The sequence below is a fragment of the Haliotis rufescens genome, unplaced genomic scaffold (assembly GCF_023055435.1).
Source record: "Haliotis rufescens isolate VD_foot unplaced genomic scaffold, xgHalRufe1.0.p SCAF_93, whole genome shotgun sequence".
Lineage (NCBI taxonomy): Eukaryota > Metazoa > Mollusca > Gastropoda > Lepetellida > Haliotidae > Haliotis > Haliotis rufescens.
The window spans coordinates 523280-544820 of NW_025964387.1; the positions used below are offsets into that span (position 1 = coordinate 523280).

Consider the following 21541-nt stretch of genomic DNA (forward strand, 5'->3'; position numbering starts at 1 on the left):
CCCATCTCACTAACCGTAGCAGAAAGTGAACGTCTCTACGAAAACGCAATTTCAGACATGCGAAATGATCTCGACAGAGTGGGCCATGAGCTATGTGCCATGGTCAGTGATACCCGCGCACTTAAGGATAAAGATGAACAGATTGAAACTAAGTTGTGGAGACAAGGCTCTGATATCGACAGGTCAGAAACCTTTAGTTGACGAGATGATATTATATTTTATGGTGTACCAGAACAACAGGATGAATATGTGTATCTTGTGATGCTTGTGAACACATGATTGGGAAGACGACGCCATTGTTGCTGCAAAATGGTGCCAAGATCTTGCAAATTCTGTGGTTGGTTCTGGAGAGTGCGCAGACTTCTGCCAAGAGCATCCAAGACGTGTTCGATGGGATTGAGGTCGGGAGACCTTGGCGGCCAGTCCATGACGTTGACTCCCGCATTCTGAAGAAAATTCCTTGTCAAAATTGCTGCTGTGTGGGGTCTGGCATTGTCGTGTTGGAAGATCAAACCGGGTCCATGTGCTGCCATAAAAGGCAGAAGTTCTGATGCCAGTACCTGGTCGCGGTAAGCAGCAGCGTTGAGGTTGCCACGGATGACAAGAAGCCTGGAACGTGCATTGCCACAGAAAGCACCCCACACCATGACACTTCCGCCTCGAAATCTGTCAACTTCCTGTACACAACACTGGGCGTAACGTTCATGACTGCGCCTCCACACCCTCGCCCTACCATCAGCAAATCGAAGATTAAATCGGGATTCATCACTGAAGACGACTCGATTCCACGACTTGAGTCCACAATTGACGTTGACGTCTGTGTAATTGAGTCAGAATCGGCCCTCAGTATGGCCGTCGTGCTTGAAGGTGAGCAGTTCTCAGACGGTTTCGAACAGTTTGCGCACTCAGTCTTCCCCTAAACAGTTGATTTCTGGTTGATGTAGCCGTCAAAAATCGGTTACGGAGGTGACGTAAGACAATCTGACGATCCTCTGCATGTGACGTCACACGTGGTCGACCTGGCCGAGGGCGATCAGCGGTGGTACCCGTTTGCTGTAGAGGCGTCTGTAAATGATAAACAGTCCGTCGACTACAACCCATCGTCCTTGCGACTTCAGCTACGGACGTTCCCGTCTGCAACATGCCGATGGCACGTTCACGTTGCACATTTAAAAGGCGTGGCATGACAAATGGCCGTAAAGACTTTTGTTTTCCACCGCTGATCGCCCTCGGCCAGGTCGACCAAGTGTGACGTCACATGCAGAGGATCGTCAGCATCACAAGAAACATTGTGGTTACTAGAAGCTTTAGATTTTTTTCACTCGATTTTAGAAAATGGCTAATAATTTATGTTTTGGATCTTTAAATTGTAGAGGGCTTGGGGATATAAATAAGAGAAGAGACATATTCAACTTTCTGCATTCCAAAAAATGTACGTTATATTTTTTGCAAGATACACATTTCACATTTGGGGAAGAAAAATATGTAAGATCCATGTGGGGCTATGATGTGATTCTTAACTGTCATTCTAGCCAAGCTAGAGGTGTAGCTCTATTATTAGACTGTAACGTAGAGTATAAGATTCACCATGTATTTAAAGATGGCTCCGGCAACTTTTTATTGATTGACATAACTTTGAATGGTAATCGAATGTCGGTTGGAACTATTTATGGCCCAAACACCGACACACCTGATTTCTATAAGATGATATTGACAAAATTTAAGGAATATGGAAATAGCAGTTACATATTAGGTGGAGACTTTAATCTGGTGCTTGACCCTGATAAAGATACAAACAATTACAAAAATATTAACAACCCTAAGGCCAGAGAACAGCTTTTAGAACTGATAGGAGAACTTAACCTAATTGACATCTGGCGAGATAATAACCAAGACTCAAGGCAATATACATGGAGACGGTCAAATCCTATAAAACAGGCCAGGTTAGATTTTTTCCTTGTTTCTGAAAATCTGTGTAGTAATGTTACCAATGTCAAGATAAATCCAGGGTACAGAACAGACCATTCATTTATAAATTTTACCATGAATATTGAAAGAAACACCAAAAGGAAAACCTATTGGAAATTTAACAACTCCTTGCTACAAGATCACAAGTATGTTGAACAAATAAAACAGGTAATATCTGATGTAAAGAAAGAATATGCTATACCAGTCTATAATCAGGATGCCATTGACCAAGTCCCTAATGATAACCTGCAATTCCAGATTGATGATCACCTTTTTTTGGAAACTCTCCTCATGAAAATTAGGGGCAAATCAATAGCCTATTCTTCATTTATAAAAAAACAAATGACCAAAAAAGAAAATGACTTAACAGCAGAAATTGATGTACTAGAAAACAATAATGATGAAAATACTGCTAATGATTTAGAAACTAAAAAGATTGAATTGCAACAATTGCGAAAAAAAAGATTAGATGGTATATTAGTGAGATCAAAGGCAAGATGGATAGATGAAGGTGAAACTATAAGTAAATATTTCTGTAATCTGGAAAGTAGAAACTATATCAGCAAAAATATGAAGGAAATAGAAACAAAAGATGGAACTGTACTAAATGACACCAAGGATATTATACATGAAGCAACCAATTTCTATCAAAACCTGTATACTTCTAGAGGTCACATGATTAATGATATAGACCTTGATGATCTACTTCTAGAATATGATGTTCCTAAACTTAAAACATCTGAATCTGATTTTATCGAAGGATGTATTACTAAGAATGAGTTGCTAGCAGCTCTTAAAAGATCCAAGAATAACAAAAGTCCAGGGTCAGATGGTTTTTCATATGAATTTTTCAAAATGTTTTGGCTTGATCTGGGAGACTTCATACTTAGAACAATTAATTATAGCTATGAAACTGGAAACTTGTCAATCACCCAGAAGCAAGGCATCATCACCTGTATCCCCCAAAAAGATAAACCGAGACAATTCATAAAAAATTGGCGCCCGATTACCCTGTTAAACTCCATATATAAACTTTTATCTTCTGTGATTGCAGATAGATTTAAAAAAGTATTGCCTCAGATAATCAGTAAAGACCAAACTGGCTTCATGTCTGGAAGATATATCGGAGACAACATCCGCCTGATATATGATCTACTCTTATACACAGAATCTAAACAAATGCCAGGTATGCTACTTCTAGTTGATTTTGAGAAAGCATTTGACTCTGTCTCCTGGTCTTTCATCTTTAAAACCCTGAAATTTTTTGGATTTGGCGAAAGCATTTCTAAATGGATATCTATACTCTATAAAGATATCAGGTCTAGCCTAATTATAAATGGAAATATGTCACCTTGGATACCAGTCGGCCGTGGCTGTAGTCAGGGGGATCCATTATCTCCTTATATTTTTCTGCTTTGTGCAGAAATTCTCGCAATTCTTGTGAAAAAAAATAAAGATATTCAGGGCTTAACTATAAACGGTAAAGATTATTTAATTGCGCAATATGCAGATGATATAGAATTTCTTTTGGACGGTTCTAAGAGATCCTTCGAGGCTACCATAGACACTCTTGATATCTTTGCAAATATCTCTGGATTAAGAATAAATTTTGATAAAACTCAAATAATCTGGATAGGCTCCAAGAAGAATAGTAATATTAAATTTAGACAAGACTTAAACCTTGAATGGAACCCTGAAACCTTTAGAATTCTAGGCATAATTTTTTCTACTAATCGAGATAAAATGATTAAACTTAACTTTGAAAGCAAAATCTTTGAAATTGAACAAACCATCAAGAGATGGATGAAAAGAATTATAACCCCATTAGGCAAAATTGCAATTATCAAATCAATGCTCATTTCAAAACTTAATTTCCTTTTCCTTACCCTTCCTAGTCCCCCAGATGAATTCTTTAGAAAGATAAATACTATTCTTTTCAAGTTTTTATGGGATAATAAACCAGACAAAATAAAGAGAACAGTTGCTTGTAAACCTATTTCCCTTGGAGGACTTGGTGTGATAGATATTTTTGCATATGTTGACGCTTTGAAAATAATCTGGATAAAAAAGTTACTAAATGTTGATTTGGAAAAGAAATGGAAAATTTTAATGACTGATACTACTCCTGAATTTCCTGATCTACTATTTATGGGAAGTGATTTTCCACTTAAGTTTGCTAAAAAAACTAAAAACCAATTTTGGAAAGATTGTTTTACTGCCTTATCTAAATATAGCAATAAAATAAAACCCAATAATTATGAAGAGTTCCTAAGGGAACCTCTGCTATACAATAAAAACATTATTATAAATGGCAAATCACTAGATAACAAAACCTTTCATCTCAATAATATACACAGCATACATTGCTTGCTAAACAATGATGGAAATTTTATGACATTGCAACAATTCTGTAATAAATACTTCAATATAAATTTTCTTGAATTTTATGGTATTACAAGATCAGTAAATACATACATGATACAATTAGGCATTAATAAAGACCTGCATCTGGAAACAACAAACAATACAAATATATCTATTGCCAATCTCTTTTCATGTAAAAAAGGCTCAAAGAAATATTACTATGTAATAAGTCAAACTGATGAAAGCTTAAAAGTTATTGACAAGTGGGAAGAGGAACTTTTAATGGATATGAACTGGCCTAGCTTATTTATCAGAGCGCACAAAACTACTCCAGACCCTAAACTTAGATGGTTTCAGCTTAGATTGCTCCACAGAATTCTACCTGTTAATACTTATCTACTCAAGATGCATATTGTTGACAACTGTCTATGTACTTTCTGTAATGCCGAGCCAGAATCTATCCAACATCTGTTTTGGGACTGTAGGGTAAGCAAAAATTTCTGGAAAAGATTTTCACAATGGATTGAATCCAAGTGTCCACATACTGGCAAGATAAATCTTACTTCAGACCTAATTCTTTTTGGCTTTTCAAAACAGTTCCACACTGATGATATTTTGGATCTGATACTTTTATTGGCCAAATTTCACATTTATAGATGCAAAATGAAAAATAACCAACCAACCATTACACATTTCCAAAATGAGGTTAAATATTATTACCAACTAGAAAAATATAGACACTTTAATAAAGCCAAACAGACTGAATTCTATACGAAATGGGCTCCTTATGAAAACCTTTTGAAAATATAAACATTTGCTATTCCAAAACTTTACTAAATATATATCCTGCATCCTGTCTTCATAAGTACTAAAGCTTCTAGTGAGTGTGAATGTGTGTATGGATGTGTGCGAATGATATGTACTTTCTGAAAAAACCCTGGTCATGTATTTTGACTCTCATCCAAACATGATGTACTTTTACCAGGAACAATAAAAAAAAATAAAAAAAAAATAAAAAAATAATAACTTCAGAGGTTGCATATTTAATCATTAAACATAAACTATACGAAATTGGTGACAATATTCAGCACACAAATGCAACACAAGCCCCGGGGATTTTATGAATACATCTTCCGTCTAGATTGTAACATATGAATGTTTCGAGCTAGAAATTTATTTTGTATTGAAACACAATGTAAAGAAATGTAAAATCAAATGATAAAATGTTTATCCCGCGGATGCGTGTGTAAAATATTTTATAAACCTCCGGTGACGTCATCCTATTGTTCTCCAGTAGGGTTAAATCTCAAAAACAGGGACGTTGTAATGTCCCTGGGATTTTATAGGATATTCAAGTCATATTTGCTATATAATGTGTTATAATATCCCAGGGATTTTATATTATGTCCTGGGTATTTTATTAATATAACTTCCGTTCAGATTGTAACATGTAATGAAATGTCAAATCAAATGACAAATGTTTTCTTTAAATTCCCGAGGATCGATGGGTTGAAATTTACATGTAGTTTGGGGATAATTTTAAGGTTCAAAATCGGTTTATAAGTAAGATAAAACACTTCCCCTCGGGTTGTTGTGATATTTAAAACCCTTTCCCTCGGAAAATCCCTCGGGATGCGGGGTTTAAATATCATAACAACGCTCGGACGTGTTTTATCCTATACACAAAAACCCTCGGTCGTGCTTTTTCTTAAGCATACAACGCAGTTGTTCATCTTTACAGAATGATATAATATCGTACAGTGTCTACATTGTAAACAGTTAAACACGCAACACTGTTCAGATTCCGATCAGAGACTACTAAAAAGATTTTATTTTCTATTTTATGGTCTCTGCCGACATGAACAAAACATGAAAGAAACCTATATAATTGATCTACTCTCAGTCTCCAAAATATTATCCTATTCAAGCCTAATTAATAGCATCACCTTTTAAGAAATGAGTCGCAAGCTCCGGCGTTTATAAAATTTAAACTCGCACGGTTCAAAGAGTTCATACTCCAGTAAATCAACACGCTATTCAAAACGATATTCCGCGTTCTCATTTTCAACTGAACACTTTACAAAAACGTAACCAATATGATGACACTCGGGTGTTATAATCTTAAAAGACAAATATTGTTTGATTCCGGATGATCAAAGTATATATTTCCAATAAAAATCGCCATATATAAAACTATGTACGAAAATTTGTTTTCATGTAAAAGACTACATTGATCTTCAAAACTGTGTACAAGATTACCGAAAATTCCGTATACGAGGGGTTTGTTTTGTGTACGAGATTATCGCAACCCGTCAAGTTTTGTATTTAATATCCGAGCTCGTCATGTACGTTAAAATATGGTACTTGTTGTTACCCTGTCTGGCGCTCGGCATTAAGGGGCTAAAACAAGGACTGGTCGGCTCGGAGTCAGTATACTGTGTCTGAGTGGGGTATTCATGTTAAACTGCGGCATGGTATCTCAGTGGGCTAGCACAATAAATCGGCATCAGTCCGGACTAGTACAAGCAGCCACACACACACACACACACACGTGCATGCACGTCGCTATATAAGTGCAATAATCTTGGACGCGACGTTAAACCCAATTTCACCTCACCTCACCTCACTTGAAACCAGTCATATAGAATTCATTTTCCGCATTAACTGCAATCCCACTTTTGCATACTTCCGTACGTGAGTTGATTCATGTGCTGAAACGAACTTTGATCATTATACACTCCGAGAGGACAGGGAGCTATTATTCAGATCTGTGTGACGAAACATTGTGGTTACTATAGAATAAGAACAGGTAAGAATATGGCGGACACTAAGAGACGAAATATCGCATCTACCCCTACCGCAAATGGGTTGTCAGTAAGCACCGTCGCACCAGAGCCATATGAAAACAAATCGGACGATGTCAACAATCTCGATGTTATGAAGGATTTTAAGCCTGGGCCTCTGGATCTTTACAGAAAAAGGGCGTCCTTTGACTGGAAACAGATGCGACTATTCATTGACGGTGAAGATGTGATCCGTTTTAAGGTAATTGAATCGATCAAAGTGTTGATTAACTAAGAAATAAGGATATAGGCCTATATATTTATTACATGAACTTTTTTGGTTTATAGGACCTATATTATTTTGTGATAAGTTGTCACTTATATTATTTTTCATATGGTGTAAATATTATTCACTTGTCACAGATCAGTGATGTTGCATTGTCGGTTTTATACTTGATGTTAGGAAAAAACAGGCCTATAACACAACTGGTCAGTCAGTGACAAGAAGAAGACTGGTATGGCTAATACACTACTTTGTTGATCAGCTCGACTTTTACTTGGTGTAGATATCGCCACACTTTCATCATATGTTGTGTCTTGGAACAGGCGTTTAAAATGGATCAGGTGGTCCGACACAGTGACTTGGTTGATTGCGCGTCATTGTAGCATGACGCAATGGAACATTGCTCATAGACTTGATTATTTACAGGCCGCCATCACATGGGTGACCAATTAATCTATAACCATGATAACGTTGACTTGTATGATGGGGACCCAATCTCATTAAAATCAGGCCTTAGTTCTCGCTACCGCTAAACAAAGATCTGAAGACATCCCATTAGGGGTCACGTCAGAACGACCTTTCATCCGACCAATCAGAGCGTCGCTTACCAGATCATGAAAGTGACAGTCGGAATGTGATTTCTAATCACACAACCTCGAAAACTTTAACACAGGGTATTCCGAACGAGAGTTACGGGTTTAACAACTGAATCCATACAATCTAGACTATCTATTAGCCATGCCAGAATGTTCTTTTGTTTAGGTTTCAAATTTGTAATCGAGAATTTATCAAATATGTTTCGAAGCGTAGTCGGCAATTTGAAATTAGTGCCGTAAAGCACAAGAAAGCTGCCTTCTGATTGGTCATTCCATTGGTTGGTCAAAGTTCGCGCAAGGCCGGTCTGACGTGACCCGTAATGGGATGTCCTCAGATCTTTGTTTAGCGGTAGCAAGAACTAAGATCTGATTTTAATGAGATTGGATGGGGACCCATTCTAACACAGAATCCCCAAAATTGACCAAGGGGGGGCTCTTTGTTAAAACCATACACAAGTTACAAGTTTTGTCAGAGATCGAGCAGACTTAGTTCAAATGTCCTTAATACTGAAACTTTTTGATAAATTATCGTTCACCAACTAGTCTTAGACTATCTTCTACATTGCTGTTTTTACTGTAACATTCTGTATTTTTGATGATACTGTTTGTCAAGTCTTTGAAAGGTTTTAGAAGTGATACACAAAAGGAAGAGAATTTATGGATGTCAACTTCTTTATTATCATGATTATGGGGAACACAACGTTTCAGAGTATATACCTACTCCTTCATGAGGTGAATGAAGGAGTAAGTATATACTCGGAAACTTTGTGTTCCTCATAATAAAGAAGTTGACATCCATAAATTTCCTTTTGTTCAACATGTTCAAGTAAATTTTTGTTCTTAATACATCATAAAGCTTATAAAGTGTTCTTAAACATACGGGGGCACGGGTGGCCAAGTCGTCTAAAGCGCCGCGATTCGCTGTGCAGAGTTGCGTTCCTTAGGCTCACCAGAAGCCTTTGATTGTGGGCTCGAATACCAGTTCGCACCGATTATGTTTCTAGGTTTGTCAGCACCATACCCGTGCTCGTGGGTTTCGCCGAAGTGGTAAATGTCTGAGACCTGCATTACTTCGGCCTACCTCCCACATTAAGCTGGCCGTGATATAACTGGAATTCTGTTAAAAGCGGCGTTAAACCCAACTCACTCAGTCAATCTTAAAAATACAATTAAGTCTAGCAGTTGATAAGGTGGCGCTTAATACATCCGATATGGAATATTGTGGCCAAGGTGCTCACTTTGACAGACAACTCCTTGTTTCAAAGCAGTACAACTGCACTCCTTGACTCGGGATAATAAGGTGAAAGGTTTGTAATTACAATCAGTTACTGATCAGTTATCTTGTGAGGCCATTACTTGCCATGACTGATATGATGATATGTGGATATACCGGTACATTAGTACAACTGGACTTTGTATATCGAGATTTCTACAGATTGACACAATGGGAGTCCAGCAGAAGTGCAACTATCATGCAGTGTTTTAAATGTCATGTTATTCAAGGACATTCACATACTGCCGTCCTGTGAAGATCTGGGGTAGAATGGGTCTCCAACAACCCATGCTTGTCATAAGAGGCGACTAACGGGATCGGGTGGTGGGCTCGCTGACTTGGTTGATGCTTATCATCGTATCCCAATTGTGTAGTTTGATGCTCATGATGTCAATCACTGGATTGTCTGGTCCAGATTTGATTATTGTTGCTGATGTCATTCTGGCAGTCCTGAAAGCCTGAATTTGTCAAAATGTAATTCCCTTTCTGTTCTCTCGTCAGTGTCATAAGACAACCAGTACATCTTGAATCATTTAGTAATGGGGCCTTTGGATGGCGACCTTTGTTCCTCCCGTGTGCGACCATAAAATTTGCCAGGTCGTCGTTGGTGGCTCAAAGGAGGCAGAATGGTTGCTAAGGTCGTTACAAGGTGGTACACAGGAGTTTCAGACATTGCGATGGACGCAATGGTCGCCGTGATTTTTTGAACATGTTCAAAACAGTCGCTCAAAGGCATTGCCGTTGTTGCAGAATGAAGGCACAGTGGTTGCCCAATGGTAGCCAGGTAATAGATGTGTTCTACTGAAATATTTTCCCGTCAACCTGGGTGATGCTTCTGCCTCCCTTGTGTCTCCTTTGGGCGACAATCAGCGTGCATTGAACGGTGACTGTGGCGACCACCGTGCCTCCATTCGGTGACCCCCGCAACCCTTGAGACACCATGGCAATGCTTCTGCCTCTTTTCTGCCTCCTTTGAGCTACCTGTAGTGCCTCCTCAGCCTGCCTATAAATAGAGGGCTTGTACCTGCAGTGTTCCATTGTGGTTATAGACGCTGAACAACTTGAGCAGTTACATAGAAACATGATTTTCTGGGTTTAGGCAACCATTGAGCGTCCTGGCCAGTTTTTGATCACTCAAAGGTGGCACAAAGGTCGCAGCCCTGTGTAAAGGGGCCTTAAGTTCATATAAATGTATTTCTACCACAAAGCCAACCGCCTCCGTTGTCTAGTGGATAGAGCGTCTGCCCGAAGAGCAGAAGGTCAGGGGTCTTCACACCAAAAGACGTTAAAAGATGGTACTTGTTGTTATCCTGTCTTGGGCTCGGCATTAAGGGGCTAAAACAAGGACTGGTCAGCTTGGAGTATACTGTGTCTGAGTGGGGTATTCATGTTAAATTGCGGCATGGTATCTCAGTGGGCTAGCCAGGGCTAGCACTATAAATCGGCATCAGTTCGCACTAGTACAAGCAGCCACACACGTACATGCACATTGCTATATAAGTGCAATAATCTTGGACTCAACGTTAAACCTGATTTCACCTCACCTCCTGGAGGGAAATGATGTTAATTATAGATGATGTTTATCATACAAAGCCTGATATTGCAGGGATTTATCTGGACATACACAGAGGCCGATATTCTGTCCAAAATCTGCATCAGATGATAGCAAAAAAACTCAATTTAATTGAAAATAAAAAAATCCCATTCCCTCAGAATTTACGAAAATAAGATCATTAAAATAATCTAATTTTGAACAATGTCATGATTTTATCCCAAATTGCTTGACCATGGCACTTAATGTGGAATCCCAGATTGATTCCTGTATTAATATTCGCACAAGTAAATGGGACCGACACACGGTTGATGATGGATATACATAACAAACGAAGGAATGATCAACCACAATGCAAAGGAAGGTGGTAAACTTGCTACAATACCACGGCTGATTATCAAGCTCTTGGCAGCAATGTTTATGTGGAAGGATATGCCATGTGAGTTTACATGCAGGACAGGTATTACCACAGTGGGAGACAGGAGTTGAACTTATTACAAACACCATCATGACAGGTGATAGATGAGTTTACATGCAGGACAGGTATTGCCACAAGGGGAGACAGGAGTTGAACTTATTACAAACACCATCATGCAAAGAGATAGATGAGTTTACATGCAGGACGGGTATTGCCACAATGGGAAACAGGAGTTGAACTCACTACAAACACCATGATGACAGGTGATAGATGAGTTTACATGCAGGACAGGTATTGCCACATTGGGAGACAGGAGTTGAACTTATTACAAACACTTCATGCAAAGAGATAGATGAGTTTACATGCAGGACGGGTATTACCACAATGGGAGACAGGAGTTGAACTCACTACAAACACCATGATGTCAGGTGATAGATGAGTTTACATGCAGGACGGTTATTGCCACAATGGGAAACAGGAGTTGAACTCACTACAAACACCATGATGTCAGGTGATAGATGAGTTTACATGCAGGACGGGTATTGCCACAATGGGAGACAGGAGTTGAACTCACTACAAACACCATGATGTCAGGTGATAGATGAGTTTACATGCAGGACGGGTATTGCCACAATGGGAAACAGGAGTTGAACTCACTACAAACACCATGATGACAGGTGATAGATGAGTTTACATGCAGGACAGGTATTGCCACAAGGGGAGACAGGAGTTGAACTCATTACAAACACTTCATGCAAAGAGATAGATGAGTTTACATGCAGGACGGGTATTACCACAATGGGAAACAGGAGTTGAACTCACTACAAACACCATGATGTCAGGTGATAGATGAGTTTACATGCAGGACGGGTATTGCCACAATGGGAAACAGGAGTTGAACTCACTACAAACACCATGATGTCAGGTGATAGATGAGTTTACATGCAGGACGGGTATTGCCACAATGGGAAACAGGAGTTGAACTCACTACAAACACCATCATGACAGGTGATAGATGAGTTTACATGCAGGACAGGTATTACCACAATGGGAGACAGGAGTTGAACTTATTACAAACACCATCATGACAGGTGATAGATGAGTTTACATGCAGGACGGTTATTGCCACAATGGGAGACAGGAGTTGAACTCATTACAAACCCCACAGCTGTGAACACTTGCAGATGATCCCGCCTTTGTACTGTTATCTGAGGGACGAGATGATATTGTATGTATTGTGAGTGACAATAGTGCATGGGATTAAATTGCAGAATGTTTAAAATGAATTTACTTTCCATCAGTTTTTGTGAGAAATTATTGATATGCTGTTATTAAATATTCTGTGTCAAGGTACGTGATCTAGAAGAGTTGCATGTTTGTAAAAGCATGGATTTCAATAATGGACAGCTGGTAGTGCTGATGAATAGAGAATAAAATGCTGCAAATCTATGTGAACCAGATTGAGGGTTGATTATGGTCTAGTTTAGACAGAGGTCAGGATTAGTTTAAAACCGCGATAGAAACTGACTGTTTTACCCCTTTTGATGATAACGTATAGCAAAACCCATTAAAATGGCCAATTTCTACTAGTCCTTAGGACACCTTAACTATTGGGCAGTTTGGCAAGGACTATAGGACTTGTGCCAGTTCTAACGCTGAGATGGATCTTGCAGAGTGACATCCTTGTCAGTCACACACGGCGGTAGGGCAGCCTAGAGGTTAAAGTGTGTGACTGTAACCGGGTTTCATTCCCCACGTGGGTACAATGTGTGAAGCCCATTTCTTGTCCCCCGCCATGATATTGCTGGAATATTGCTGAAGGCGGCGTAAAACCTAACTCACTCATCAGTCACATAAGTTGTGAATACTCAATATAGACGACACATGTACAACCATGTACTGTAAATCTTGAAATTAACGAGAGCGTGAATTAAATGAGAAAAATGCGAGTGGTCTTTGCTCGCATTATTAAACATCGCATTTATGTCAACAAGAAGACATTTTTGGATAGCAGAAATACCAACTCAGATATACGCTGAAAACAAACAACTATGTATTACACATCACTGTTTATTGAGCAGCACTTGTAACAAGTATATAAACAATGCCATTCAAACACTAATTACATCCTGTGAATTGTCACTGCTTGGGTCAAGACAAGAGTTCTACACACTTAGGTCATCGCTGATCACACCTGCAAGTCCAGGCAGACGCCACCCACGTAACACGGTGTCTTTGTTCTTTGAAACTGCGTCAAAGGTCAAAGGCCGACACGAGCCAGCGTGTATGTATTGTTCTTGTGGAAGTACTCTACTCAGCACTAATGAGCGGTGCTATTTGGTGTGTGATTGGATTAATGTAAGGTTGGTTGAGGGTGAGGATTCTCCTGTAAACCTGACAGAGGACATTTTCTTAAGATATAAATCCACTGATGCTTGAGAGGAGGGGGGTGTCACATTCATATTGAGTCGCATTTTTGGCTAGGGGCCAGTGGTCGCATTCTTTTGGAGACGCATTAATTTCACGATTTACAGTATTTGATAAAACATTGATAAGAGAAATATGTGCAGAACATCTACATTAAAACCAGGAAAACTTCATTTGTCTGCGAGGAAATCTTGTCTTTGACCTTTTACATTTGTTTTTGATGATTTTAAGGAGGACATATAATATCAACTAACATGTCGGCTGACTTTAGCATGCAATTCAAATATTAGAAATCCTGTGAGGCATGACACATGTGACCGGTGACCAAATGTTATGCCTTGCCCCCCAAACATTATTACCGACAGGTACGAGGACTTGAACATAGACCCATGCAAAACTCTGGTGAAAATCTTTTCAAATCTTAACTTTTCCATCTCTTCATTTCAGAACAAGATTTGGAAAACACTGGAAAATGACCCACTGTTCTCAAGGTCATACTCCACACCAAGTCTGTCCGAGACACGGAAACTGGCTTTTCAACGTGTGCGACAGATTTTTGCATACAACTTTCTCCCTGACTCTGAGTTGTACACCAATCCCCTGAGGCACAAGATCCTCAGTGACAGTTTGGGCATGTACGACTGGAGCATGGGGGCCAAGGTCCAGCTCAGCGTGGAGGTAGGTCGCGATCGGGAACCACCATTCTAGCCTTGCTCCAAGGCTGTACTGAAATAAGTCCATGGATGTCTAGTAGTTCTATCCTCTTAAAGGCAAGTCTAGATATGTGGACTAAGGACTCAAGTCTCTTATTGGGACAACTTGTTCATATTATTACATAATTTAGAAATTATGGTTTAAACTAATAATTATTGCCTTAGAGACTTGTGCAAGTCTAGCATCATCCAGGCATTACGAGTAACGAATACATACTGAAGAACTTGCTAGCCATAACAAGTTTCATGTCTTCATCTAGGTAAATTGCCAGAGTGTTATCTTGAAGTCCTTTTCAGTTTGGGCTCCTTTGTGTTTTCTCACCTGAAATTAAGGTTTAAGGGAGGTTATGTCGATCCTTCCATCTGTCTGTGTGTCGTAAACCTTTACCTTTTGCGACTTCCCGATGGAAACAACAAGGCCTATGGTTCTGATACATGCAGAGGTACAGATAAGCAGCGTCTTTGCATAAAATACGCCCAAAAAATATTCAAAACTCAATTACTTTCAATTAACTTGCTTACAGAAACGCATGCATGAAATGAAAAACTCAAATGTATAAAAACAGCTTGCATAAATACCCAATGATGCTTTTTCAGCATGCGTACAAAGGCGCTAATTTCTGAAGCAAAATTACGAACTTATTTACTTTCCAAGTCAAGCCTTTATATTTAGAACAGTTATATGCATCTTAAACATTATTATTGTTTTTTAAATCTTAAAATGTTAAAAAATATTAAAATGTGAAAAACCTAATAGAGTGATGAATAGATGAGTGAAACAATATTGATTACCAAATGAAAAATGTAATAACCCAATTGAAATAGAAACCCTAGAGTTAAAAACTCAATTGCTCAAAAAGTTATCTGGAGCTCTGTCCATTGCTCGGATGATGGTGTCCTGCACAAGTCTGATCTGATTTTAAATATTTTTCTCTTGACCCTGAAAAATTCTAATGTTGTTCAGAGAATTGTGTGAATTGAAGTGTTCTTATGTTGGCCTGTTAGATGTTTGGTGGTGTGGTCACGTCCATGGGGTCTCGCAGACATGAGCAACTCATAGAAGATAACAAGAAGTTTGAGGTGAGAGGTGAAGCATGTGGACTCATTGTCCAGGGCCCAGAGATGTCTGATTTGCAACTAGGGGTGAAACGATACATCGATGCACCGGTGCATCATGGGTTTTCATGTGACGATACGATACACGAAACATTTTTTCCTGTATCGATACAAGATAATACACTTGCGGAATTAAATTTAATGATATTTTTGTCAGTCAGATAAAGCAAAATGTGTTATAATTGCATTTCAAGTTTACTACTAAAAATAGCCGCTACGAACATGTGTCTACAGCTAGCTTTTTCTTTTGAACCTGCTCTGAAATAGTTATTGTCAAGACGTTTCCATGCGATTTGACCTAAATATGTGTATCGCAATACATATCGTATCATGACCTATGTATCGTGATATATATCGTATCGTGCCCTTGTGGTATCGTTTCTCCCCTATTTACAACCATCATTAGTACTTCCCAGGTTTATAACTCACACTATGTTCCTCCATCACCCAAGGATACAGATGATTTGAGCAGCGGAAGAACCAACATTTTTAATCCACTAGTCCTTATAATGATAACATATAGCAAAACCCTTAAAATGGGCCAATTTCTACTACCCGGTAGTCATTTAGGATACCTTGTCCACCGGACCGTAAGGGGTTAACCGGCGGGGCGACTAACGGGATCAGGTGGTCGGGCTAGCTGACTTGGTTGATGAATGTCATTGTATCCCAGTTGGGTGGATCTATGCTCATGATATCAATCTCTGGATTGTCAGGTCCAGACTTAATTATTTGTTGACTGTCGTCTGGAAAATTGCTGAGTGCGGCGTTTAACAACAGACAAAAACAAAGTCAGAAGTTTAGGGATATCCACATTCATTCTCGTCTTGATACACTGTATGTGTCTACCTGTAACTGGTGTTTTTGTTAAGTATGTGAATGTTTTGTGATCTTTCAGAATTTTGGATGCTTTGCTCTGACTGAGTTGAGTCATGGCAGCAACACGAAGGCGATGAGGACGACTGCGACCTACGACCCCAACACCAAGGTACTAGGAGTTTGTTAATGTTATAATTTTGATTGAATAATAATGTTCAGGTTGAAGATTCAGTATATGATAACTCGCAGCAATGGAACTTGTATGTAACTGGGGACATGTTTGAGATTTGATAACACTGACAGTATTTCAATAATCTGATTAGAATCAGATCTTAGTTCTCACTACTGCTAAACAAAGATCTGAGGATATCCCATTATGGGCCCCAGATTGAACTTTCATCCGACCAATCAGAGCATCGCTTGCTGGATCGAGAAAGTGTTTTCTAATCATGCAGCCTCAAACTGGTTAATACAGGATTTTGAACTGCAGTTTTGACTGATTTCATTGAAATCATCATCTATCTCTTGCTTCAATGGGATAGACATTTGAAACTTTCCAGAGCCCGTGGGAAGAACTGCCGTACAATATTAGCCATCTATTAGAAATTCCAGAATTTTGTTCAGTTTCAAATTTTGAATCAATATTTTTCAAAGTGTAGTCTGGAATAGAAGTTGTCAGTTTGAAACTAGGGCTGTAAAGATTGGCTTACGTCAACTTCTTCTTTATCATTTCATTGGTCGGTCAAAGTTCGTGGAAGGTCGTTTAGACATGACCGGTAATGGGAGGTCCTCAAATCTTAGAGTAGTGGTAGCAAGCACTAAGACAATGTAAGATCCGATTTTATTTTTCATTGGGGATTTCAAAACTTTAGAATAGGCAACCAGTAAACCATGCTGGTCGTAGTCGACTGAATGGATTGGGTGGTCAGACTCAGTGACTTCTGTGATAGCTTGTCCTCGTACCCTGATGACATGGGTCTTTGCTCACAATATTAATCACTGGTTTATCTGGGACCCGTTCCACTAAGCGATATTAGCGCTAAGATGATCGTAACTCCCATACTTTAACATAGGCTTACGATGATCGTAGCGCTAATATCGCTTAGTGGAACGGGTCTCAGATAAACCAGTGATTAATATTGTGAGCAAAGACCCATGTCATCAGGGTACGAGGACAAGCTAAGCGCTAAGATCGCTTTGTAGAACGGGATCCTGGTCCTCACTTGATTACTTACAGGTTGCCATCATATAGCTGGAATATTGCTGAGTGTGGGATTAAAGAACAAACAAAAATTAGCCTTATAACTTATTGTGATGACCTGATGATTTCAGGAGTATGTGTTGAACACCCCAGATGTGGAGGCGACCAAGATCTGGGTGGGGAACCTGGGCAAGTCCGCCACCCATGCTGTGCTGTACGCGCAGTTGTACACACCAGATGGCTCCTGTCACGGGCTCCACACGTTTGCGGTTCCTGTCCGTGACCCGCGGACACTGCTGGCGTACCCTGGGGTGCTCGTCGGGGATATGGGGGAGAAGATTGGCCTCAATGGTATTGACAATGGGTGAGTGTGCAGATATTCAGCTTGAACCAACAACCTGACCCAGGGATTGACCAGGGAACTGACCAGGGAACTGACCCAGGGACTGACCCAGGGACAGACCCAGGGACTGACCCAGGGACAGAGCCAGGGACTCACCCAGGAACTGACCCAGGAACTGACCCAGGGACAGAGCCAGGAGCTGACCCAGGGACTGACCCAGGGACAGACCCAGGAACTGACCGAGGAACTGACCCAGTGACAGACCCAGGGACAGACCCAGGGACAGAGCCAGGAACTGACCCAGGGACTGACCCAGGGACAGACCCAGGGACAGACCCAGGGAGATCCTGAAAGCATAGCTCAATGCTTACACTGTCAGGATATCCTGAACTCAACAGCATGGATCTGTGCTTGCACTTCTTGATCCAACAGCATGGATCCACGCTTACACAGTGTCAAGATCTCCTTGATCCAACAGCATAGATCCACGCTTACACAGTGTCAAGATCTCCTTGATCCAACAGCATAGATCCACGCTTACACAGTGTCAAGATCTCCTTGATCCAACAGCATTGATCCACGCTTACACAGTGTCAAGATCTCCTTGATCCAACAGCATTGGTCCACACTTACACAGTGTCAAGATCTCCTTGATCCAACAGCATGGATCCACGCTTACACAGTGTCAAGATCTCCTTGATCCAACAGCATGGATCCGTGCTTACACAGTGTCAAGATCTCCTTGATCCAACAGCATGGATCCATACTTACACAGTGTCAAGATCTCCTTGATCCAACAACATTGATCCACGCTTACACAGTGTCAAGATCTCCTTGATCCAACAGCATGGATCCACACTTACACAGTGTCAAGATCTCCTTGATCCAACAGCATGGATCCACGCTTACACAGTGTCAAGATCTCCTTGATCCAACAGCATGGATCCACGCTTACAGGGGGTCAAGATCTCCTTGATCCAACAGCATGGATCCACGCTTACAGGGGGTCAAGATCTCCTTGATCCAACAGCATGGATCCACACTTACAGGGGGTCAAGATCTCCTTGATCCTGCAGCATGGATCCACCCTTACGAGGGGTGTTCATTAAAGATTTCCCCTAAACCACTTAGGGTTATCAAATTTGGTTGAAATTTCACATGTGTAATGATACATGTATCTATGGGTTATGTCTGAATTTGCAGCACCGAACTATTAATCTTACCACTTTTACAGGTGTTATGATCGAGTAGGGTGTGACAATGGAGCCAGTAGAATACCAAGCAGTGATTAGGTTTTTATATTTGAAAGGTCACACACCAAAAGAAACTTTTGATGAAATGAAAGCAACTTATGGGGAAGATGTCCCATCATATGACGTTGTTAAACACTGGCATCGCCAGTTCAAGTGTGGTCGGACATCCGTGGAAACAGCTGCCATTCCTGGTCGCCCCCATTTAGCCATTGATGAGGACACTATCCATCAAGTGGAGACCGCCATTTTGGCAGACCGACGTATAACTGTTCGCCAGTAAGCACAAGATGTCAAGATCACTGTAGGGTCTGTGGACAAAATCATCCATGACAATTTGAACATGCATAAGGTGTCTGCACGATGGATTCCCAGGTTGCTCACACCTTTCCAAAAGCTGGAACGAGTCAATTGCTCAAAGGATCTTTTGGACATGTGCCTAAAAAAAACAGGCAAACTTTTTTGACAGACTTATCACACAGGATGAAACATGGGTCTATCACTATGATCCTGAGACTAAAGTTCAGTCGATGCAATGGAAGCATGTGGAGTCTCCACCCCCAAAGAAGGCACGTGTCCAACCCAATTACAGGAGCTTATTATGCTTCCTGCTGCGGAAATTGCGGGACGCTATCAAGCTTAAGAGGCGTGGCATGCTGACCAAGGGTGTCCGTCTCCTGGAAGACAATGCTCCAGTACACAACTCTCATGTTGCCCAGACAGAAGTGCGGTCCTGTGGCTATGAAATCCTTCCACATCCTCCTTACTCTCCTGACCTTGCACCATCTGACTTCCACCTCTTTCCAACCATGAAGTCATTTTTGAAGGGAAAACGTTTCACAGATGATGAAACACTGATTTCTGAAGTCAAGTCCTGGTTTGAGATGCAAAATGAGGGCTTTTACAAGCGTGGTCTCCATAGTTGCATAAAACGATGGGAGAAGTGTGTAACTCTTGGTGGTTCCTATGTGGAGAAAGACTAATACCTATGCCAAGTTTCATTCCACTAGGTCCATCGGAAGGGGGTCAGGGGAAATCTTTAATGAACACCCCCGTATATCCCCCCCTTCAAAGTATACCTGGGTAAATTCTGGGGCCATCCAGAATCTACGCGGAGTAGATTCTGGGAGCTCAAAGAATCTACCCCCTTTCCCAGAATCTACCCCGGGTTATAACTATAATCTAGGAGCTCCCAGAATCTACCCCGGGTTAAAACTATAATCTAGGAGCTCCCAGAATCTACCCCGGGTTAAAACTATAATCTAGGAGCTCCCAGAATCTACCCCGGGTTAAAACTATAATCTAGGGGCTCCCAGAATCTACCCCGGGTTATAACTATAATCTAGGAGCTCCCAGAATCTACCCCGGGTTATAACTATAATCTAGGAGCTCCCAGAATCTACCCTGGGTTATAACATAATCTAGGGGCTCCCAGAATCTACCCTGGGTTATAACTATAATCTAGGAGCTCCCAGAATCTACCCTGGGTTATAACTATAATCTAGGAGCTCCCAGAATCTACCCTGGGTTATAACTATAATCTAGGAGCTCCCAGAATCTACTCCAGCCCTGTTTGATTTAAACATTTTTTTTCATGAATGTACATGAAGTTTTATTTTTGGGGATGCATCTAACTCAATCTTGATCTCTTCTGGTCAATTGCTGTAACAACATTGTCATCTGTTTCGATCCCTGGTCACGTCATGCCAAAAGATGATAATAGGTGGTGCTTGATGTTACCCTGCCTGGTGCTCAACATTAAGGGGTTAATACAAGGACTGGTCAGCTCGGAGTCAGTATACTGTGTCTGAGTGTGGTATCCATGTTAAACTGCAGCATGGTATCTCAGTGGGCAAGCACTATAAAAATGGGGATTAGTTCGGACAAGTACAAGCATACAAGCACACCATCACCACCACCACCACCAGTCGCTAAATGCTAAATAATCTTGAATTCAACGTTGAACCCCATTTCACCTCACCTCCTAGACCTGACTGACAGCCGGGATCCATACTTTCACTGTCAGAATCTCCAGACTTGATGGCCTGGATTCACTTTGATGAACATCTGTCTCATTCCGATATATGGAAAATCCCAAATTTCTACTTTTCAGATTTGTTTCTTTCAACAACTACCACATCCCCCGTGATAACCTGTTGGACAAGTTCGGGGACGTCACACCTGAGGGTCGCTATGTTACCCCATACAAGGTATGCTGGCTGGTACAGCTGAAGTGTCCACACAGCAGTCAGTCCATATATTATCCTTGAAATATTCTCACGACCAGAAATCTAAGAGTTGAAGATGACCCCATTGTAAATATTGTATTTAGATAAAAATGAAGTGATATTACTTCCGAATACAATGAATAATTACCACATCATTTGGTATTGTTTGGTTCTGGGCTGTTTCCACCATTGTTTCCATGGTTACAG

The 21541-nt window shown here is 40.5% G+C and overlaps 1 protein-coding gene across 2 annotated transcripts in view; it reads left to right on the forward strand.

Moving 5' to 3' along the window:
- The first annotated feature begins 6992 nt into the window (after positions 1-6992).
- LOC124131986 (peroxisomal acyl-coenzyme A oxidase 3-like) overlaps positions 6993-21541 on the forward strand; it is a 30009-nt gene continuing 15460 nt past the window's right edge. Inside the window, exons 1-6 of one of the 2 annotated variants that reach the window (XM_048391626.1) lie at positions 6993-7377; positions 14112-14342; positions 15383-15457; positions 16392-16481; positions 17645-17877; positions 21220-21316. In XM_048391626.1, coding sequence (XP_048247583.1) covers positions 7150-7377; positions 14112-14342; positions 15383-15457; positions 16392-16481; positions 17645-17877; positions 21220-21316 — 954 coding nt within the window. In that variant the 5' untranslated portion in view covers positions 6993-7149. The remainder of the gene's footprint in view (positions 7378-14111; positions 14343-15382; positions 15458-16391; positions 16482-17644; positions 17878-21219; positions 21317-21541) is intronic. The other variant, XM_046495541.2, reaches the window with a different exon arrangement.